At 39.5% G+C, this 22,369-nt stretch overlaps 1 protein-coding gene and 1 pseudogene across 2 annotated transcripts in view; one reads left to right on the top strand and one right to left on the bottom strand.

The window, feature by feature from the left end:
* The window catches only part of KLHDC1 (kelch domain containing 1), a 59,885-nt gene that overhangs the window by 11,980 nt on the left and 25,536 nt on the right, over positions 1-22,369 (bottom strand). Inside the window, exons 5-11 of the mRNA XM_010389492.2 lie at positions 18,864-18,942; positions 16,692-16,775; positions 12,823-12,906; positions 12,317-12,375; positions 8,887-8,999; positions 6,697-6,769; positions 1,023-1,107 (exon numbers count right to left, since the gene is read on the bottom strand). Of these exons, the coding sequence (XP_010387794.1) occupies positions 1,023-1,107; positions 6,697-6,769; positions 8,887-8,999; positions 12,317-12,375; positions 12,823-12,906; positions 16,692-16,775; positions 18,864-18,942 (577 nt within the window). The remainder of the gene's footprint in view (positions 1-1,022; positions 1,108-6,696; positions 6,770-8,886; positions 9,000-12,316; positions 12,376-12,822; positions 12,907-16,691; positions 16,776-18,863; positions 18,943-22,369) is intronic.
* Positions 20,234-20,778, top strand: LOC104682756 (annotated as a pseudogene). The gene has a single exon (XR_750734.2). The product of XR_750734.2 is annotated as a 40S ribosomal protein S18 pseudogene (transcript).

Raw genomic sequence — 22,369 nt, 5'->3', positions numbered from 1 at the left:
CTCTAAAATTAGCTAACAAAATTCATGGGTATTTATTATACTTAGAATCTACATGATTAATATTCTTTTTATGTATCAAATATTAGATACAAATATATATTTCTTTGAGACAAGGTCTCGCTCTGTCACCCAGACTGGAGTGCAATGGCATGATCTTGGTTTGTTGCAACCTCCACCTCCTGGGTTCAAGCGATTCTCGTGCCTCAGCCTCCCGAGTAGCTGGGACTACAGACACGCGTCTCCGCACCTGGGTCATTTTTGTATTTTTAGTAGAGATGGGTTTTTGCTATGTTGACCAGGCTGGTCTCGAACTCCTGGCCTCAAGTGATTTGCCTGCCTTGGCCTCCCAAAGTTCTGGGATTAGAGGCGTAGGCAACTACACCTGGCCTACATACAAATATTTTAATTCAGTAATATTAGAGAAACCCATGTAAGAGAAAAGAGAAACAGGAGTCATCCTTTAAAAGGTCTTCTTAATAATTTGGCTAATCAAACTAATAGACCTGTTTTGATTTGTAAATCCAAAATATCTAGAAAGGCTTCATAAAAGCCAGTCATTCTTGCTGGGCGCGGTGGCTCACACCTGCAATGCCAGCACTTTGGGAGGCTGAGGCGGGTGGATCATGAGGTCAGGAGATCGAGACCGTCCTGGCTAACACGGTGAAACCCCGTCTCTACTGAAAATACAAAAAAAATTAGCCAGGCATGGTGGCGGGCGCCCGTAGTCCCAGCTTCTCAGGAGGCTGAGGCAGGAGAATGGCATGAACCTGGGAGGCGAAGCTTGCAGTGAGCTGAGATCATGCCACTGCACTCCAGCCTGGGTGACAGAGCAAGACTCCATCTCAAAAAAAAAAAAAAAAAAAAAAAAAGCCAGTCATCCTGAAGATCATTTAAACCACAGAGTAACATTTCATGCCCTTCATATTTTGCAATGTTAGAATATCAACATTCTTGCTGAATAGCCATTTAGGCTGAAAAACACAACTACTCAGAGGACATATTTAGATATAAAATTTTCTTACTGTATCCAAGGCAAGTAAGTCATCTTTGCTCCCACCAAATACCATTATTTCATTTTCTTTTCCCAAACAGGCTGTGTGCCATAACCTGTGATTGAAAATTATAAACAGAGTGAAACACTGTCATGGAAGAAACTGTATATTATACATAAATCAATTCTAAATTTCATACTCTAAAATGTAATTTATTTAAAAGAGACATGATTGAACTTGAACCTTTGGAATATCCTAAAAGGGGTTATAAAGATTCCTCTAGAGTACATTAAATCACACCATTAAGGAGATGACGCTCTCTGTTTTTTGTTTTTGTTTTTTAAAGAGATGAGGCTAGTTTTGAAATCCTGGGATCAGGTAATCCTCCTGCCTTGGTCTCCCGAAGTGCTGGGATTATACGCATGAGCCACCACATGCAGCCAGAGATGACTTAATAACTCTATTATATCCTTCAATATTTTTATAATCTTTTTCTCTCATACATATTATTCCTACAGTGAAATAAATTAAAAAGGAACTGATCACCTTATTGCTGAAACAGGCACTTTCCCAGTTTTCTTATTACTATCTGCCATGTTACTGTTCTTATAATTTTTGCCTCTTTTTTTACTACTCTATGCTCCCCATCACCCAACAAATCCAGTTTGGCACTCCTTCACATTTCCATTGTTACACTACTCTTCACTCTGAGTACAGAACAGCATAATACGTTCCGTTCCTAGTTTTTCAGTCTCTCATCTCCCCCAGCTACACATGGCTAATAACAAATATTTTTGAAATATTGTTTCTAACCATGGAAATTTCCTGATGAGGAAGTATCTGTGCTACCAATGGCTGTTTTTCCTAGCCTAATATTTGTGATCAACCACTGTTTCTTTTTCCCACAAATCTAAATTCTTGGCTTCTTCCTAAATGAGCCCTCTACTTAGCTAAATTCATTTCCTTGCTTCCCCTATGAGAAAAGCTTATTATCTATCTCTAGACTTTTGTTCACTCTGTTTCTTATGCTTAGAATAATAAGCCATTCTTACTGGGCCTTAAAAACAGGCTCCAAATACCCAGGAAGTATTCCAAATACCTACCCCAAACTGGTTCTGTTACCATCTCTATTCAGCACCCTTTAATGTTTATGTGCTCATTTTATACTCGCCTCACTTATATTTGAAGATGAACTGCTCTGTATGCTACTTTAGCTGTTTGACTAGCTACCTAAGGTTAAGAGGTCCTTGAGGTAAGAAATTGTCACAGTGGTGTGCTGGAATCGGCTTACTGGCTAGCAGAAGCTGATTGTGCGTATCTGCATCCAACTCCACGTGCAGTGACATCATGTTGGAAGCTTGAAAGTGGCCAGGGTAGGAGTATTTACACCTTGGAAATCAGGAAATGCTACAAATTAGGGCATCCTCACACTCTGAAGAGTGGTTGTTGGCCATTACCAGCACACCATGGGAACCTGGGGAATCTAATTTTATGGTTTCTTAAAAATGCCTCATGTGGTGTTCTGTACCCAGTTTTCTGCTCAAAAACTTGTGAATAACAAAAGCAAACATGAGGCTGGGCGCGGTGGCTCAAGCCTGTAATCCCAGCACTTTGGGAGGCTGAAGTAGGCAGATCACAAGGACAGGAGTTCAAGACCAGCCTGACCAACATGGTGAAACCCCATCTCTACTAAAAGTAAAAAAAAAATTAGCTGAGCGTATTGGCACGTGCCTGTAATCCCAGCTACTTAGAAGGCTGAGGCAGGAGAACCGCTTGAACCCAGGAGGTGGAGGTTGTAGTGAGCCAAGATCACACCACTGCATCCCAGCCTGGGCGACAGAGCGAGACTCCAACTCAAAAAAAACAAATGAACAAACAAAAAAAACAACCAAACAAAAGCAAACAAGAAAAAAAAAAACATAATATATTCAGTGATTAGATACACAAATTATTTCTCCATGCACTCCAGCCTGGGTGATAGAGTGAGCCTCCGATTCAAAAAAAAAAAAACAAAACAAAACAAAAAAACCAACCAACCTAACAAAAATAAACATCAAGAAACAACATAATATATTCAGTCATCATATATACAAATTATTTCACAAAGGAGTAGAGCATCTAATGTTCTTTTGGAAGTGGTCTGATAGCTCACGTCTATTTCCAATATCACATTATTAACAAACAGTAATTTTCTCCTGTAGTCCCAGCTACTTAGGAGGCTGAGACAGGAGAATCGCTTGAACCCAGGAGGCAGAGGTTGCAGTGAGCCAAGATCACGCCACTGCACTCCAGTCTGATGACAGACTGAGACTCCATCTCAAAAAACAAAAAAACAAAACAAATACTAATTTTATAGTTTTACAAAGTTGAATATTTCCAGAGTATGAGAACTCTCAAAAAACTTTCCCAATTTTAGAGGGTAAATTAGGGATTTTTACATAGTCATTGCTTTGACTTTTAGAGTACTTTGATTCCTTTTCTTTTCTTTTTTTTTTTTTTTGAAACAGGATCTGGCTCTGTCACCCAGGCTGGAGTGCAGTGGCACAATCTCCACTTCCTCCATCCTCTGTCTCCCCGGCTCAAGCAATCCTTCCACCTCACCTCCTGAGTAGCTGGGACTATAGGCACACGCCACCACACCTAGCTAATTTGTTTTTTGTTTTTTTTTCTTCAGAGATGGGGTTTCACTGTGTTATCCAGGCTGGTCTTGAACTCCTGGGCTCAAGCAATCCTCTCATCTTGGCCTCCCGAAGTGCTGGGATTACAGGCGTGAGCCACCACACCTGGCCTTGATTACTTTTCTTAATATACCAACTGTTGAAGCAACAGATACCTAAAACAATTATAAATCATAACTTACTTTATTACCACACAACTTATTTTATTTTTTCTACTTCCCAGGAACTGGGACACATAACTAATTTTTAGTATGTGAATCCCTTTTACTTAAATTTCACAAGTGCAAACAGTGGAATTATGCACAATTCGTTAAACCAAATACTTTCCTCAGACAACCATGTACACATTTAATGACAAATGCACTTGTGGCCCAAAATGGAACCAAGTCATTAGGAGATGTTGTTTGGGAAATACTCTGCCCAATTCTCCAACTTTTATCTTAGATGATACATTGATATAAATCTTCAACAAGAACCCAGACTATGTGGTGGGGTTGAGGATGGAGACTGGAAGAGGGTTAGGTAAAGGAGAGAGAATACAAAAAATGCCCTCATACATGGGAAGGAACAGAATAATTTCCTGGAGAGAAGGCTATGTGTAACCTTGGCAACACTCACCAGATCCAACAGTACTTGGGGCTCTATACACTAACATTTTCTCCAACATCTTTTTCAGACACATAAAACAGGGTCCTTGCTGACAGCCAACTCTACAAGCTATCAGGTCTGGCTACATATATGGCTTTTCAGCCATAGGTTTATTGAAGGTGAGACCCAGAGAATAGGAGTGCTACACTGTAGAACAGTTGTTCTCAACCTGGGGCAATTTGTCCCCTAAAGAGGCATTTCACAGTATATGGAGATATTTTTAGTCGTCACAACTTGGGAGAGAAAAGGTAGTACAACTGGCATCTACTGGGTAAAGGACAGGGATACTGCTAAACATACTACAATGCACAGGACACTCTCATGACAAAGAATTATGTCGTCTAAAATGTCAGCAATGCCAAGGTTGAGAAACCTTGCTATAGAGTTCTAAGAGGAGAATTGGGCAGCTTACATTTCAAATTACAACTTGAAAAGTTTGCACAAAATGCTTAAAGATCTTAGCTAAATTGTCACTTTTATAAAAATTAGTATATATATATACACACACATATATATGTTCTCCTTACACTCAACTGTATCCCACCTGTTCTCCTCCTCACCTCATACCTGTAGATCTGCCTCTGTCTTATCTGCCTTAGGGAAACTCTGGCCTGGATTTCATCATCGAAGAACACTGGAAAGCCTTTCCTGCCTTGATTTTGGTGACATCTAGCTTGCAACCTGATGTTTTTTCTACAGACTGATAGTTTATGTCCTTTCACAGCTGCTCTAAACTTATCACCTAAACATTCTAATAAAGCATATTATTTACATGACACATCAGCTGAATTAAAAGAAATCTCTTTACATAGCTCTAGTTCTAACTAATAGTATATTATAGATAATAGTTGTGTTGCTCTAATTACTCATTAAGGGTTGAAATATAAAATAGGAGCAACTTTAAAATTAAACATTTTTACTAATACTTTGGTCTATAATTAATGCATTCATACAATCAAATAACTGGAATAAACTAAGAGATTATCTAGTCCAACTCTCTTATTTCAGAGATGAAGAAATCGATGCTCAGTTTCTTTTTCTTTCTTTCTTTTTTTGAGACAGGGTCTGTGTTACCCAGGCTCGAGTGCAGTGGCGCATCTCAGCTCACTACAACCTCAACCTCCTGGGATCAAGTGATCCTCCCACATCAGCCTCCCGAGTAGCTGGGACTACAGGTGTGCACCACCACACCCGGCCATTAAAAAAAACGAAACTGTAGAGATGGGGTCTCACTATGTTGCCCAGGCTGGTCTCAAACTCCTGGACTCAAGTGATCCTCCTGCCTCGGCCTCCCAAAGTGCTGGGATTAATAGGCATGAGCCACCACACCTGGCCAATGCTCAGTTTCTTTAAGTGACTTTTCAAAGCCAAAAATGTAGGTAGTAGCTGAGCAAGGACTGGAACTCTGGGCTCCCATGTCTTAGTACAAAACTCTTTACATCAAAAAAAAAAAATTTCAAAAAAGCCAGAATTGTTAAAGTAATACATTCCAATGAATGTTTTTACATGAAAACATAAGAATCACAAATGCAATTATGAATTCTAAATATATTGTGAATATTAATATAGACACATATAAATATTTTCAGGTCTTTTTCTCAAGTAAGCTGTCATTTATTAAATAACAAAAATACATATCATTAAATTGATTTCACACTAGCATAATCTGTATTTTTAAAATTCTAAAATACATAGCATAAAAAAGAATTACCAATTATAATGATCATAATGTACTGAATCTGAATTTCCTATGAAGATATTATTATACTATTCAATAAAATTAGAAAAAAATAAGAATTATAGTACAAATGTAGTTTTCTTTTTAGTCTAATAACAGTATATAACTTCTAAAATTTTTAATCCTATGATATACCATAAATAACATTTTCATTTTCAAAAAATTCCCATCACTGAATACATCATGCAGCTAATAAAGATTAATAATAACCTGCCATCCACTGGATCAACATGGAAGCAAATTTCCTGATTAATTTGCTTTAAACCTCTTCCAAAAACAAATAACTACTATTAAAGCCAACCCCATTTTTGCCTGCTTATGAAAAATATTAACATTAAAAACATTAATCTCATATGATGCTTTTAATTATCTTAATTTTCACAGTTATCAGGCAAGATTATGCATTTACCTAAAATAATAACATTTTCAAATATGCAAATATGGGTGAAAACTGGATAGATCATTTCTAACAATCAGATATAATTAAAATAATAAATTATTTAGGTAACATCAAGCTCATTTGAAAGATATCCTTCTTAATGGCTTATGGTTTCAATGGTAAACACTATAAATTCGGTACTATATTTTAATACTTTAAAAATTCTTAACTATTTTACTATTTGTGAATTTCTAGACTTACCTAGGTCTTGTTTTAGGTAAATGAGTAAGTTGTTTCCAACAATTTGTTGTGACATTATGAATCCAACCATCACCTGCAATATCATGACGGTTCAGAAATTAAGATTAGGTCTTTGAGATACAATTTTAATTTTCCCCCAAATGTATCATGCTACATTTAAATGACTATCTTTTCTGAGTGCGCCTATTTTACCATACAAATTTTCAAACATTTACAAAAGTAGAGTGACCATGACAATGAACTTCCATATATTGCAGATTCAACAACTATCAAGACTTTGCTACATGTGCTCCACTTATCTTTTTGTTATTCTCATTGCTTAATTTTTCTAAATGAAATCCTAGATTTCCTATCATTTTCCCCATACATACTTCAGTATGCATTACTGAAAATAAAAGGACATTTTTTACATAACCACAATGCCATTATGACAGTCAACCAAACAAAAAAATTTCTTGGGATCATCGAATATCCATATGACCAAATCTTATACTGAAACGGAATCTTTAAGGGAGAAAATAGACTAGCTTATGAGTTAGGACATTTAATTTCCCATAGGTCAATGACCAAAAACAGAAAACAGGACCTAAAAACACTAGAGATCATGAAGATATGATATTAAACAGCCCCTAGTGAAATGTACAGATGTTAGTTTTTTGTTAGATTCCAAATCTCTTTTAATTAAAAATCTGACAAATTGGAGAAGTATAATAACATGCAAGAGGCCGGGCGCGGTGGCTCAAGCCTGTAATCCCAGCACTTTGGGAGGCCAAGACGGGCGGATCACGAGGTCAGGAGATCGAGACCATCCTGGCTAACACGGTGAAACCCCGTCTCTACTAAAAATACAAAAGCTAGCCGGGCGAGGTGGTGGGCGCCTGTAGTCCCAGCTACTCGGGAGGCTGAGGCAGGAGAATGGCGTAAACCCGGGAGGCGGAGCTTGCAGTGAGCTGAGATCTGGCCACTGCACTCCAGTCCGGGCGACAGAGCGAGACTCCGCCTCAAAAAAAAAAAAAAAAAAAAAAATAATAATAATAATAATATGCAAGAATAACTAACATCTCCTACTAGGAACTGTTGTTTCTCCAGCTAACCTCTGGAATTTGTTTGGTGGCCAGCTGACTGCCAGACACACAGCTGATGCTCAATAAACTTTTGTTGAAAAATAGTTGTTTCCAGACCCTAATATATAATTATATAAATGTTTTAATAGTATATAATGTTTCTTAATGAAAACATCTCTAGCCATAGAAAACTTCTGGGTTAAGAAAACAGAAAACGGCCGGGTTTGGTGGCTGACACCTGTAGTCCCAACACTTTGGGAGGCTGAGGTGGGTGGATCACGAGGTCAGGAATTCGAGACCAGCCTGGCCAACATGGCGAAACCCCACCTCTACTAAAAATACAAAAATTAGCTGGGCATGGTGGTGGGCACCTGTAATCCCAGCTCGTTCCTCAGGAGCCTGAGGAATGAGAATTGCTTGAACCTGGGAGGTGGAGGTTGCAGTGAGCCGAGATTGCGCCATTGCACTCTAGCCTGGGCCACAGAGCAAGACTCCATCTCAAAAAAAAAAGAGGAAAAAAAAAGAAAAGAAAATAGAAAACACAAAACATCTAACATGCCAAATTAAGAAGTCGATATTCTTGGTCATCTGTCTATCCTGATGCCACTATTTTACTGCTGAAAGAAAACCTGCATTCCAAAACCCATAGCCACTGGGACCAGCAATGATAGGAGTTTAAAAAACCTAGCTAAACACTTTCCTCTACAGCTCTGGAACAAAAAGAGAAGCAACTGGGCTTCCCACTTTGTCTTTCCAGGGCCTTCTAAGAAAACCCCCTAGCCTGGAGTATAGCACAAGCGAACACAGTGCAAGCATCCTACCCTACAGTACAAGCATCTGGATCAAAAATCAGTGGACAGAGAATCACAGAATATAGTAGTAGAAAGGGGCTTTATTTAATCTAGCTTCAATCACCCTTCCTCTTCTCTTTCCCTAGAAAACAGGTGAATGTGGAGAGCCAAGGGTACAAAACCAAAGAGGTCACAATTCATGCAAGAAAACAGTTGAAGATAAAGGCAAACCAGAAAAACAGGAAAAAAGAAAGATTTACTTCACTGTAAGTATGAAATACAATTAAGAAAAAAGAATGAGATAATAATTATAGGCAAAACTTCAATCAACTTACTTAATGGGATATTATCTGCACTTAGTCCACCACATAGGAAAAGTTTATCATCAGCTATAGGTGTTAAAGTATGCCATGACCGATGTTTTGGGCTTTCTCCATTAATAGTAATCCTGTGGCAAGGGGGAAAAAAGTCTAGGTACTATGTTAATCAAAAGAAAAGATTTTTAATCATCTTAGATCCTGAAAAAAAATCTGCCTTCACTGTTCCAAAATACTTTTACTAGTCCCACCTACATGAATATTTGAAAAACATTATTAAATTCTTAGATGAATTTTAAAAATCTTTCCATTTAATGACCATTCCACTTCGCTACAGAGTGAAAATAAAAGTCAATTCTCAGCCCAACATGGTGGCTCATGCCTGTAATCCCAACACTTTGGGAGGCCGAGGCGGGTGGATTGCCTGAGCTCAGGAGTTCGAGACCAGACTGGGCAGCACGGTGAAACCCCGTCTCTACTAAAATACAAAAAATTAGCCAGGCATGGCAGCATGCGCCTGTAGTCCCAGCTACTCGGGAGGCTGAGGCAGGAGAACTGCTTGAACCCGGGAGGTGGAGGTTGCAGTAAGCCAAGTTTGCGCCACTACACTCCAGCCTGGGTGACAGAGCGAGACTGCTTCTCCAAGAAAAAAAAACAAAAAAAACCATCAATTCTCCGTTAATTCACAATGCATACTCAGCATCATTCTTATTGGCTAATCAGCTGCTCCCTCGGTTTTTCAACACAATTTTTTTTTCATGTCTGTAACTTTTTACTGTTGTTTCATGGTTAATTTTGTGTTTTTAGCTGATTTCCCCAAGGATATTACGGGTTTTTATAGTGTTGTTTTTACTTCGATCTACTTCTAGAATTTCCCAAAACATTATCCTCCTCTGAAAAATGCTAGCTATTCTAACTTCAAAGTAAAAGCATGAAAGTCATTCCAGATCCAGGGTAAACCTCTAAGGATTTCTAAAAAAAATAAAAATAAAAACAAGGCCAGGCACAGTGGCTCACTTCTGTAATCCCAGCACTTTGGGAAGCCAAGGCAGGAGGATTGCTCGAGTCCAGGAGCTGGACGGACCATCCTGAGCAAAATAGAGACATTATCTCTTAAAACAAAAGAAAACAGGACAACAAGAATAATCATAGTAATAAGAGGGACATTTAAAAGAAATGGGGCATGAAAAATAAAAACATAAGCATAAGTGATAGCTGGGCCTAGTGGCATGCGCCTGTAATCCCAGCTACTCAGGAGGCTGAGGCGGGAGAATCCCTTGAACCTGGGAGGTGGAGGTTGCAGTGAGCCGAGGTCGCGCCATTGCATTCCAGTCGGGGCAACAAGAGCGAAACTCCGTCTCCAAAAATAATAATAATAATAAAATTAAATTAAAAAGTGTAAGTTAGAAGCAAAATAATTTAAGAGGTGAGAAGATACCATTCTTCCACATTCTGGAATGTTCCAGAATAACACAGGCCATTTTTGGAAGATATAATTTGTTTTTTACAAAATGGAAATATTTTTACTGTTTGTGTTGATTATAAGAAACTTTTTTTTTTGAGGCAGAGTTTCACTTTTGTTTCCCAGGCTGGAGTGCAATAGCGTGATCTCAGCTCACAGCAATCTCCGCCTCCCAGGTACAAGCAATTCTCCTGTCTCAGCCTCCCAAGTAGCTCAGTTTACAAGCATGTGCCAATACAACTGGCTAATTGTTTTGTATTTAGTAGAGACCGGGTTTCACCATGTTAGTCAGGCTAGTCAAGAACTCCTGACTTCAGGCGATCCAACTGTCTCGGCCTCCCAAAGTACTGGGATTACAGGTGTGCACCACTGCGCCCGCCACATTTTATTTTTATTATTATTATTATTTTTTGAGACAGAGTCTCACTCTTACTGGCCAGGCTGGAGTGCAGTGGCATGATCTTGGCTCACTGCAACCTCCACCTCCTGGGTTCAAGTGATTCTCCTGCCTCAGCCTCCTGAGTGGCTGGGATTACAGGCATCTGCCACCATACCTTACTTTTCTTGTATTTTTAGTAGAGCCCGGGTTTCACCATGTTGGCCAGGCTGTTCTCAAACTCCTGACCTCTGGTGATCCATCGGCCTTGGCCTCCCAACGTGCTGGGATTACACGTGTGAGCCACCACACCCGGCCTAGGTTGAACACCTTTTAAAAATAATTTTTACCTATTATTATTTCTTCTGTGAGTTGTTCATGCATGTTCTTTGTCCACTTTTCTGTTAGATTATTTGTCTTTTTTTAAATTGATTTACTGAGTTCTTGTGGATCTTTGCCCTGACATCTCTCTGTTAAAAATACTGCAGATATCAGCCAGGTGCAGTGGCTCATGCCTGTAATCCCAGCAGTTTGGGAGGCTGAGGTGGGCAGATCACAAGGTCAAGAGATCGAGACCATTCTGGCCAACATGGTGAAACCCTGTCTCTACTAAAAATACAAAAAGTAGCTGGGCGTAGTAGTGCATGCCTGTAGACCCAGCTACTCGGGAGGCTGAGGCAGGAGAATAGCTTGAACCAGGGAGTCGGAGGTTGTAGTGAGCCGAGATCACGCTACTACACTCCAGTCTGGTGACAGAGCGAGACTCCATCTCAAAAAAAAAAAAAAAAAAATTCCAAATATTGCTTCCAGTTTTTTTGTTTGTATTTTACAATTTGCCATTTAATTTTTTGTGGCACATTTTTCTATAGAGAAATATTTAATTTTTAAGTGGTCTTATCGATCAGTCTTTTCATTTATGAATTTTGAGTTCATAAATGAAACGATATGTCTTTACAAAGCTTTCTCCATGACAATATTTTTTTTTTAGGATTTTTTTTCTTTTTATTTATTTTTTATTATTATACTTTAAGTTCTAGGGTACATGCGCACAACGTGCAGGTTTGTTACATATGTATACTTGTGCCATGTTGGTGTGCATCCATGTCAAGATTTTAAAGATAATATGCTATATTTTCTTCTGAAATTTTCATGGTTTTATGGTATTTAATGGTATTTATACTTTGGAATAATATATAGCTCTGATTCCATCTCATTATATAAATTGCTAAGTTGATAGCTAAATATATTTGTTCTATTATTAAATACATATTATGAGCTACAAATAAAATCTGACTTTACTCCATTACTTGTTTACCTGAGATGACCCCATTCAACCACTTCTTCATTTCTTCTACTGATCAATCCTCAAAAAATACTTAGTATAAAACCAGTACTTTTATATAATCTAATTTCAACTGTTAGTATTTTCATGTTTAATCTTGTTTGGTTAAGGAACAAACTCTATTTAAATCTATATAGTCCTTGCTTAAACATACAATCTGAAGGAAAAAAATGCCAGTTCAGTTTTAAAGACCCACATTTGGATTATGGACACATACAGACACACACACATGCCTATAGATTAAAATGTACTTAGACTTCAAACTTACCTTCCAGACCAAGTCCAGTTGTCTAGGTTTAGATAGTGCAAATCATTCATCCTAGTTTGCTAAAAGAAAAGTGTGTTACATTGGTCAGTATTTCACATCTTTTATCAGCTAAAATTTTTCTTTTAAAGTAAGTTCAGATTAAAAATAGACTATCTCTATTTTACTTCACATGAGAAGTTTAAATATTGGAAAACAATAATAATTAAGACTGACACAGAGCTCCCAAATCAAGGTGTCAAAGGGGAAAGGAAGAAATAGGTTTAAATTCACAGGCTTTAGATGACAAGAAACTAATTTTTTCTGATACTGCACTGAAAGATTCTCATTAAAATATGATTTATAATCATCTATGATTGTTCATGTATTGTCTGTTTACGAATTAGAAGATAAATAAAAGTACTGAATGCCATTTTAATCTCTAGATTACATGAATGTTCAATTATTCCACGAAATCAGAGGATAAATTTTTATAAGGAGCATTGCACATTTCCATTAAAAACACTCACCAAAACACGTCCGCCAAAGATATAACCCTTATTTCCAAGAACTGCACACGTATGCGCGGCTCGTGGCTGTGGTGGAACTCCACCCTGCAAGTAGAAATCAGAACAGATTGCAAAGACTTGAAATATCTGTAATAAAGTTACATTCCTATGCTCAGTATGAGAAAGTCTTAATCACTAAGTTATCATTACCTATGTAATTCAATTAAAAATGCTAATGCAAAAGTTTATTCTGAATAGTACTAATTGCAGACAAATACTGTTTGTCAGAATAAATTTTATTCTCCCTGATCTTTACTTTTGCAAATATTTTTCTTGTATGTCTGACACTATTTAGCAAAATAAGGTTTCATGTAAATTTTTGTTTGAAATACTGTATAAAGATTTTTAAATCAAATTTTACAATTTTCGCTCTCTCCCTCTCTCCTCTGTCTCCCTCTCTCACACAGAGTTCCTATTAGAAGTGAGCGGCGCATATTGCGATTATCTCAGAAACTCTGTAAAATTAAAAATGGCTCCAAAACTCTTGATGCCTCAAATTTACAATAAGAAGTTCACTCTTGGCTTAAGTCAGACAGTGCTCTCTCTTACTAAAACTCTTAACATTGGTAATACTTCTCTACACTTTATTTTGAGTAAATACAGCAGATCTTTTCTTCAGAGAAGTTTTGTTTTTTGTTTTGAGGCAGTCTTGCTCTGTCACCAAGGCTTGAGTGCGACAGTGCGATCTTGGCTTGCTGCCACCTCCACCTCCCAGGTTTATGCAATTCTCCTGCCTCAGCCTCCCGAGTAGCTGGGATTACAGGCGCGTAACACCAGTCCCGGCTAATTTTTGTATTTTTAGTAGAGATGGGGTTTTGCTTTGTTGTCCAGGCTGGTCTCAAACTCCTGGCCTCAAGTAATCTGCCTGCCTCGACCTCCCAAAGTGCTGGGATTACAGGTGTGAGCCACCATGCCACCCTAGAGAGGTTTTTAATTGGTGGCAAAAGCAAGTATCATGGGTAGATGAATGAATAAGATTTAAGGGAAGAATCTTCTGCATAATTTCCATGTTTTCATGGTGAGTGCCTTTATGTATGCATTTTTTTTTTTTTTTTCTTCGAGACGGAGTCTTGCTCTGTCGCCCGGGCTGGAGTGCAGTGGCCGGATCTCAGCTCACTGCAAGCTCCGCCTCCCGGCTTTACGCCATTCTCCTGCCTCAGCCTCCCGAGTAGCTGGGACTACAGGCGCCCGCCACCTCGCCCGGCTAGCTTTTTGTATTTTTCAGTAGAGACGGGGTTTCACCGTGTTAGCCAGGATGGTCTCAAACTCCTGACCTCGTGATCCGCCCGTCTTGGCCTCCCAAAGTGCTGGGATTACAGGCTTGAGCCACCGCGCCCGGCCTTATGTATGTATTTTAATTCCAAGTCCTGAAAGAACCTGACATTCTCAGCTCACTGGCTACTCAAACTGGGTATAGGAAATTAAAGCCCTGCATCCAATATCAAAACTTCCTAAACTTTTCAGGCTTATTTGAATAACTGTGCTGAGGTCAACTTGGTAAGACATAATTCAGATATTACCTATATAACACTTAAATGAGAACCATTTAAGAATGTTGGTTCCCAGCCCTTCCAGCAGAACAAAATTTTTATTATTACCCCAGGCTTGATCTGAAATTTTGGAAGAATTCTTCTACTATATAGAAGAGAACAGAGAAGCACTGGAAATCTGAAATTTACTGCCTGGAAAAGAGGATCCAGAGAATGGCCAAACTCTAACACTTACTATTTTGCATAGACCTTCCCATCATTTCCATGAACAGAAGCTGGACTGTAAGGAATTCTAGTCATATATGTGTATTAGTAGACACATATGTAACTGCGCATATACAACCTGCTTAGCATTCCACACTGTTCAATTCTGGTAAGCTTATCAGTCACAATACCCTGCTGTCCCTAGCAATGAACATGTGACTCAAGACCGGCCAATCATCCCTTTGGCATCAGGAATTGCTGTAAAGCGTAGGAACACGCCCAAGTAGAGGCCGAGTCCTTTTCTTGTCCTTTTCTTTCTTTTTTTTTTTTTTTTTTTGTAGAGATGGAGTCTCATTCTGTTGCCCAGGCTGGAGCGCGGTGGTGCAATCTCGTCTCACTGCAACCTCGGCCACCAGGTTCAAGTAATTCTCCTGCCACAGCCTCCTGAGTAGCTGGGACTACAGGCGCATGCCGCCACACCTGGCTAATTTCTTTTGTATTTTTAGTAGAGACGGGGTTTCAAGGTGTTGCCAGGATGGTCTCAAACTTCTTAGCTCAGGCAATCCGCCTGCCTCTGCCTCCCAAAGTGCTAGGATTACAGGCATGAGCCACCAAGCCCGGCCCTTTTCTAAGACTAATAATATAGACGTTGAGAGAGTACAATACAAACAACTGTGTGTGTAACCAGGACCATATTCCCTTCTAAATGAGCCAATGTGTCTGCCATAGACGGAATGAAACAAGCACACAAAGAGAAGCAGAGAAAAGCAGACAGAAAGACAGAATGTATTGTGAGGATGCTGAGTAACCTGCTCCAGTTCCTGAGGCCGTGGTCCCTGCGGCTCTTCCTTCTACTTTGTGAGCCATTCCAATATGTTTTCCAGCTATGTGAGAATTCATTATTGCTTAATCTAATTTGAATTTGTTTTTGGTCACTAACAAATGAAAGAATACTGATAATGTTACTTTTTGTCATGCCATAATTGCATCTACCTCTGAATTCAAGGGTATATAAAACATGGGCTTTGTTATAAAAGGATTTTAAAAAATAGGCCTTTATTAAATCAGGGCATGACACCTGTGGAAAAGAATGATGATGGCAGGCCGGGCGTGGTAGCTCAAGCCTGTAATCCCAGCACTTTGGGAGGCCGAGACGGGTACGAGGTCAGGAGATGGAGACCATCCTGGCTAACACGGTGAAACCCCGTCTCTACTAAAAAATACAAAAAACTAGCTGAGCGAGGTGGCAGGTGCCTGTAGTCCCAGCTACTCGGGAGGCTGAGGCAGGAGAATGGCGTAAACCCGGGAGGCGGAGCTTGCAGTGAGCTGAGATCCGGCCACTGCACTCCAGCCCAGGCGACAGAGCGAGACTCCGTCTCAAAAAAAAAAAAAAAAAAAAAAAAAAAAGATGACGGCACCTCATTAAAAGATTTTTTTCTAGAAAACCTTAGCTGACATGGAGAAGAATATGCATTTTTTTTGTTTTATTTATTTATTTTCAGAGATGGGGCTTCGCTATGTTGCCCAGGCTAGAATGCAGTGGAGTGCAGTAGCTATTCACAGGTGTGATTGTAGCACACTACAGCCTCAAACTCCTGGACTAAAGTGATCCTCCTGCCTCAGCCTCCTGAGTAGTTGGGACTACAGGTGCCATCTATAGCTCTGATATTTTTCTTAATGCTATTAATGAAAGTACTCTAGAGAACTACTTGGTATGTGATTACAAACCAAATTACAAAAATTCAAATAACAGGTTGGGTGTGGTGACCTATAATGCCTGTAATCTGAGCACTTTGCAAGGCGGAGGTGGGCAGATCGCTTGAGGTTAGGAGTTCGAGACCACTGTGGCCAACAAGGCGAAACTCCATGTTTACTAAAAATACAAAAATTAGCCAGGCATGGTGGCCCATGCCTGTAGTCCCAGCTACTCGGGAGGCTGAGGCAGGAGAACCACTTGAACCCGGGAGGCGGAGGTTGCAGTGAGCTGAGATTGTGCCACTGCACTCCAGGCTGGGCGACAAAGCAAGACTCTGTCTCAAAAACACAAAACAAACAAACAAAAAAACCCCCAAAATCCACAGTAAAAAATTGATTTTTAAATACAAATATATAAAGATGACTTTTTACAACACTTACTTTAATTTCTGGTTGAAACCAAGTCTGTGTCTTTGTGTCAAATATATGGACATCATTATGCCATCCCCAGAATATCTGCTCTTCCTAAAAGAGAAATTTTTTAAATATCTAAAAGCTTTAATAATTTTTACATTATTATTACAGTTTTATCACATATTTACTGGTAAAATAATAGACACCTTACAAAAATAGAGTTAAGTGTTACCACAGTCACAAAGCCAATGGATACATGGGTTCCTCCCAAAGCATGGTCCCCAGACCAGCAGCAGCACCACCTGGCAACTTTTCTTCTCATAGTAATGTTTGCAGTGAATCATAATTTTACTTGTTGACAATCTTTCAATTTTCTCAAAGGATGATCATTTTTAAAATTGCAGAGGGTGGAATAATTTTTACATTTTTAAATCTGTTTTCCTAAAGTACATGCTCAGAACTCATTTTTGCCATAATAAACTTTAGAGGGTGGGCATGGTTCCTGTTTCCAAAAACTTCTAATCACTTCTACTTCACCAAGCAACTGGTTCTTATAGATTAAACTTATGACCACTCTCTTCTTTTTTTTTTAAGATTTCTTTCTTTCTTTCTTTCTTTCTCTCTCTCTCTCTCTTTTTTTTTTTTTTTTTTTTTGACAGAGTCTCTCTCTGTTGCCCAGGCTGAAGTGCAGTGGCGTGATCTTGGCTCACTGCAACCTCCATCTCCTGGTTCAAGCGATTCTCCTGCCTCAGCTTCCCAAGTAGCTGAGATTACAGGTGCCTGCCACCACACACGGCTAATTTTTTTTTTGTATTTTTAGTAGAGACCAGGTTTCACTGTGTTAGTCAGGATGGTCTTGATCTCATGACCTCGTAATGTGCCCACCTCCGCCTCCCAAAGTGCTGGGATTACAGGCGTGAGCCACCACGCCTAGCCAACCACTCTCTTCTTTATATCCTAAGATATAAAATTCTTTGTCAGCAAGGTAAAGACTTAGCAGCTATACTGTATTTAGCATCTCCCAGGGTGCTGAAATCCTCTATCACTACTCTAGATGATGTCTGTGCCAGTTTTATATTGTGTGTCAGAAATACATCATTTATTTTTGTCAGGCTTTGTCAAGCAAGACAAATAAGCTAAACAATTTACTTAGTTTAGAATCTATTTTTTAATTTTATTTAAATTGAAATGGTCTCACCATGTTACCCAGGCTGGTCTCAAACTCCTTGGTACAAGTGATCCTTCTGCCTCAGCCTACCTAGTAGGTGGGATTATAGAAATGTGCCACCACACCCAGCTCATTTAGAGTCTAAATGAAAAAAAACCCATTTCTGTTCCAGAAACTTCAGGACATGATATTTAGCTTAGTAACTGTATTGTAGGAGAAAAAAATTGAGTTATTTCACTGATGAATAAAAATAACTAGATATAAATAGAAGTTATATTCCCGAAAATTCTCAGCAATAATTTAAGTAGCAAAGCTTTAATGATATATCATTTTTAAAACTCAAAAACGACATAGAAACATGGGGAATTTTCAAAAATACCCATATACAAAGCAATATACATGAAATATGTGTGTGTGTGTATATATATACACACACATATATACATGTATATATTTATTTACATTAATAATATAGAATAATACACACTAGTAGAAGGTAAAACTAATAAGACTGCATCTTGGTGAGAGGATCAGTGGTTTTTTAAATCATCTGTTTAAAAATTTCATTTTTGTAATTCATGACTTATTTCATTAATAATGATTACTGTCTAATCAGTAAGAATAAGTAGAAAAATTAATATCACTACCCATGGACTCTTACCTAGAGGCCAGTCTGACCTATGAATAATTCTAGTGGACATATCTAAAAAGAGATGTATGCCAACAAGAGCTATTGTGGTTAAATATGAACATAATTTTTCTAAGTTGCACTAAAGTCACTACCTGTCTAACAGAAGCAGGTATCTGTGATTAATGATATAAGAAAAGAAATTACTCTGCCAATAGCCATGAAGGCTAACACCACTAGATGAGATACCTCTTGCCAAATGGATACAAATGTTAAAGAGAAAAAACACATTTTTTCATAGTGTCTGGTAGTTCCAAAAATGAGAAAGACCAGTCTCATTATTTCTAAGAGGTTGAGGCTATACTGAATTGGAAGGAAATGTAAACAGTGATTACCATCTTACCCAAGATGCATCATGAACATCAAAACAGTCTTGGAGTTCACTGTGTCTCCTACACCCATAACCACCAAAATATATTAGTCTGAAAAACAAACACGAAAGGATACACTTTAGGAATTCTGTTTCCAGTTTGTTCATAGAAAGCTGAAAAAGATCCTCTCACCTTAACAACCCAAACACAAAATCACAGTTTAAAAAGAATAATTTCAGAGCTGAGGGAACAAAGAGACCTAAATAAACCAGTTCCAGAAAGTGATGAGCTCTCAATGGGAAAGAAGAGACCCATAGCTGCTTTCATCCCTTGTGTAACAGCAAGAGGAAGAATCCAGCACACACAGGGTTTGTAAGAAGAAACTACTCAAATTTTTAACAGCTACATTTATATTGGCATGGCAAATTAGATTTATGTATTCATTCTTTTTGAGATATGGTTTCCCTCTGTCACCCAGGCTTGAGTGCAGTACCATGAACATGATCTCGGCTCACTGCAATCTCCACCTCCCGGGTTCAAGCAGTCCTCCTGCCTCAGACCCCTGAGTAGCTGTGACTACACGTGTGTGCCACCATGCCTGGATAATTTTTGTATTTTTGTAGAGATGGGGTTTCACCATATTGCCCAGGCTGGTCTTGAACTCTTGGGGTCAGGTAATCCTCCCACCCTGGCCTCTCAAAGTGCTGGGATTACAGGCCTGATATGGTTTGGCTGTGTCCCTACCCAAATTTCATCTTGAATTCCCATGTGCTGTGGGAGGGGGACCCAATAGGAGGCAACTGAATCATGAGGACAGATCTTTCCCAGGCTGTTCTCGTGATAGTGAGTAAGTGTCATGAGATCTGATGGCTTTTTTTGTTTTTTTTTTTTTTGAGACAGAGTCTCACTCTTGTCTCCCAGGCTGGAGTGCAGTGGTGTGATCTCTGCTCATGGCAACCTCTGCCTCCTGGAGTGAATCTCCTGCCTCAGCCTCCCGAGTAGCCTGCCACCATGCCTGGCTCATTTTTATATTCTTAGTAGAGACAGGGTTTCACCATGTTGGCCAGGCTGGTCTCGAACTCCTGACCTCAAGTGATCTGCCCACCTCGGCCTCCCAAAGTGCTGGGATTACAGGCATGAGCCACTGCGCCCACTGATCTGATAGTTTTCAAAAGGGGAGTTTCCCTCCACAAGCTCTCTTCTCTTATCTGCCACCATGTGAGACTTGCCTTTCACTCTGAGCCATAATTGTGAGGCCTCCCCAGCCACATGGAACTGTAAGTCCAATAAATCTCTTTCTCTTGTAAATTGCCCAGTCTTGGGTATGTCATTATCAGCAGTGTGAAAAACGCCTAATACAAGGCTTGAGCCATGGCGCCCGGCCCCAAATTAGCATCTGAAGAAACCCAGCCGCTCTCTTCCACAGGAGGCCTACACGCCGCCGCTTGTGCTGCCGCCATGTCTCTAGTGATCCCTGAAAAGTTCCAGCATATTTTGCGAGTACTCAACACCAACATCGATGGGCGGCGGAAAATAGCCTTTGCCATCACTGCCATTAAGGGTGTGGGCCGAAGATATGCTCATGTGGTGTTGAGGAAAGCAGACACTGACCTCACCAAGGGGGCGGGAGAACTCACTGAGGATGAGGTAGAACGTGTGATCACCATTATGCAGAATCCACGCCAGTACAAGATCCCAGACTGGTTCTTGAACAGACAGAAGGATGTCAAGGATGGAAAATATAGCCAGGTCCTAGCCAATGGTCTGGACAACAAGCTCCATGAAGACCTGGAGCGACTGAAGAAGATTTGGGCCCATAGAGGGCTGCGCCACTTCTGGGGCCTTTGTGTCCAAGGCTAGCACACCAAGACCACTGGCCGCCTGTGGCCACACCGTGGGTGTGTCCAAGAAGAAATAAGTCTGTAGGCCTTGTCTGTTAATAGTTTATATACCTAAAAAAAAAAAAAAAAAAAGAAAGAAAGAAAATAAAAAGAAACCCAGCCATAGAGGGAATTTAACTTACTCCTTAACTCTTTCGCATAATCTTCAGGGAGGGATGGGGGTCAGTCACCAACAGCTGGAGGCAGAGAATTCCTTTAGGCAATCTGAGCTTTGGACTACTAAACTTTGGGATGCAAACAGGAGATCTGAAAGAAACATCTCAGGGGCATGCCAAACATTTACACCCTATAGAGTACCTGCCCTCCAAAGGCCAGGGGAGGAGATGCAAGGCTGAAAGAGGTCTTCCAGGGTGCAGAAAGCATAACGTGGGATTAGAGAGCAAAGAGAACTGCCTCATGACCCAATGACCTACCAACTGGACTATAAAACATGGAGAGATCTCCCACAGTTCTGAGCGATAGGAATGCAGCTGTGAAGCACAGCAGAAAATCTCAGTGCTCAAATAGGGAGCCCCAGTATAGGAAAGTACTGTTCTAAAACATTTGAAGCCAGAGGTAAAACTCAGTCAAACTAAAGCTACAACAAAGCTCAAATACAAATTACCTATAAGTTAGACTGACTCAGCTCTTACTCTAGCACCTAAAAAAGAAGAAAGGGCATATCCCTTTCTGAAGATAAATATAATTTATTCCAATCTTTACTGTTCTTTCAGACAGAAGATCTGGCATATAATTTAAAAACTACAGGGAGGTTGAGGCAGGCAGATTGCTTGAGGGCAGGAGTTTGAGATCAGCCTGGGCAACATAAGGAGACCTGTCTCCACAAGAAATTAAAAAAAAAAAAAAAAAAAGGAAAGAAAGGTGTGGCGGCGCATACCTGTAGTCTCAGCTACCCAGGTGGCTGAGATGGGAAGACTGCTTGAACTCAGAGTTCAAGGTTGTACTGAGTTATGATCACACCACTGCACACCAGCCTGAGTGAGGTGGGACCTTGTCTCAGTTGTACCCAGTTATGATCACATCACTGCACTCCAGCCTGAGTGAGAGTGAGACCTTGTCTCAGTTGTACCGAGTCACCACTGCACTACAGCCTGAGTGCGAGTGAGACCTTGTCTCAAAAAAATAAAAATTACAAAATACACAGAAAGGCACAAAAAAGCGGCCCATGATGAAGAGAGAAAAGACTCAATATAAATAGACTCAGAAAGAGGTGGTCTAGATGATGGAATTATCAGAAAGGGCCTTTAAAAAAACTATGATGAGAATACTAATAGTGGAAAAATGTGAACAACATGCAGGAATAAATGGGTAATTTCATCAAAGAGGTAGAAACATAAAAAAGAACTAAATGGAAATGCTAAAAATAGAAAATAAGATGTCAGAACTAAAGAATTCATTATATATGTTAAACAGCAAACTTTTAAAAAAAATTTCCTTTCTGGAACTTGATAATTAACAAACTTGACACAGCAACGGAAAACATCAGTAAACTTGAAGACAAGTCAATAGATTCATAAAAAATATCCAAGTTAAAACACAAAGAAAAGGAAAGAATGGAGGAAAAGAAACAGGTAGCCAAAGCTTTGTGGAACAGTATCAAAATGGTCTAACATGCATGTAATGGGAGTCCCAGAAGG

Source organism: Rhinopithecus roxellana, chromosome 5 (assembly GCF_007565055.1).
Source record: "Rhinopithecus roxellana isolate Shanxi Qingling chromosome 5, ASM756505v1, whole genome shotgun sequence".
NCBI lineage: Eukaryota > Metazoa > Chordata > Mammalia > Primates > Cercopithecidae > Rhinopithecus > Rhinopithecus roxellana.
The sequence above is the reverse complement of the archived record's forward strand: the minus strand, read 5'-3'. Positions and strand labels throughout refer to the sequence as shown.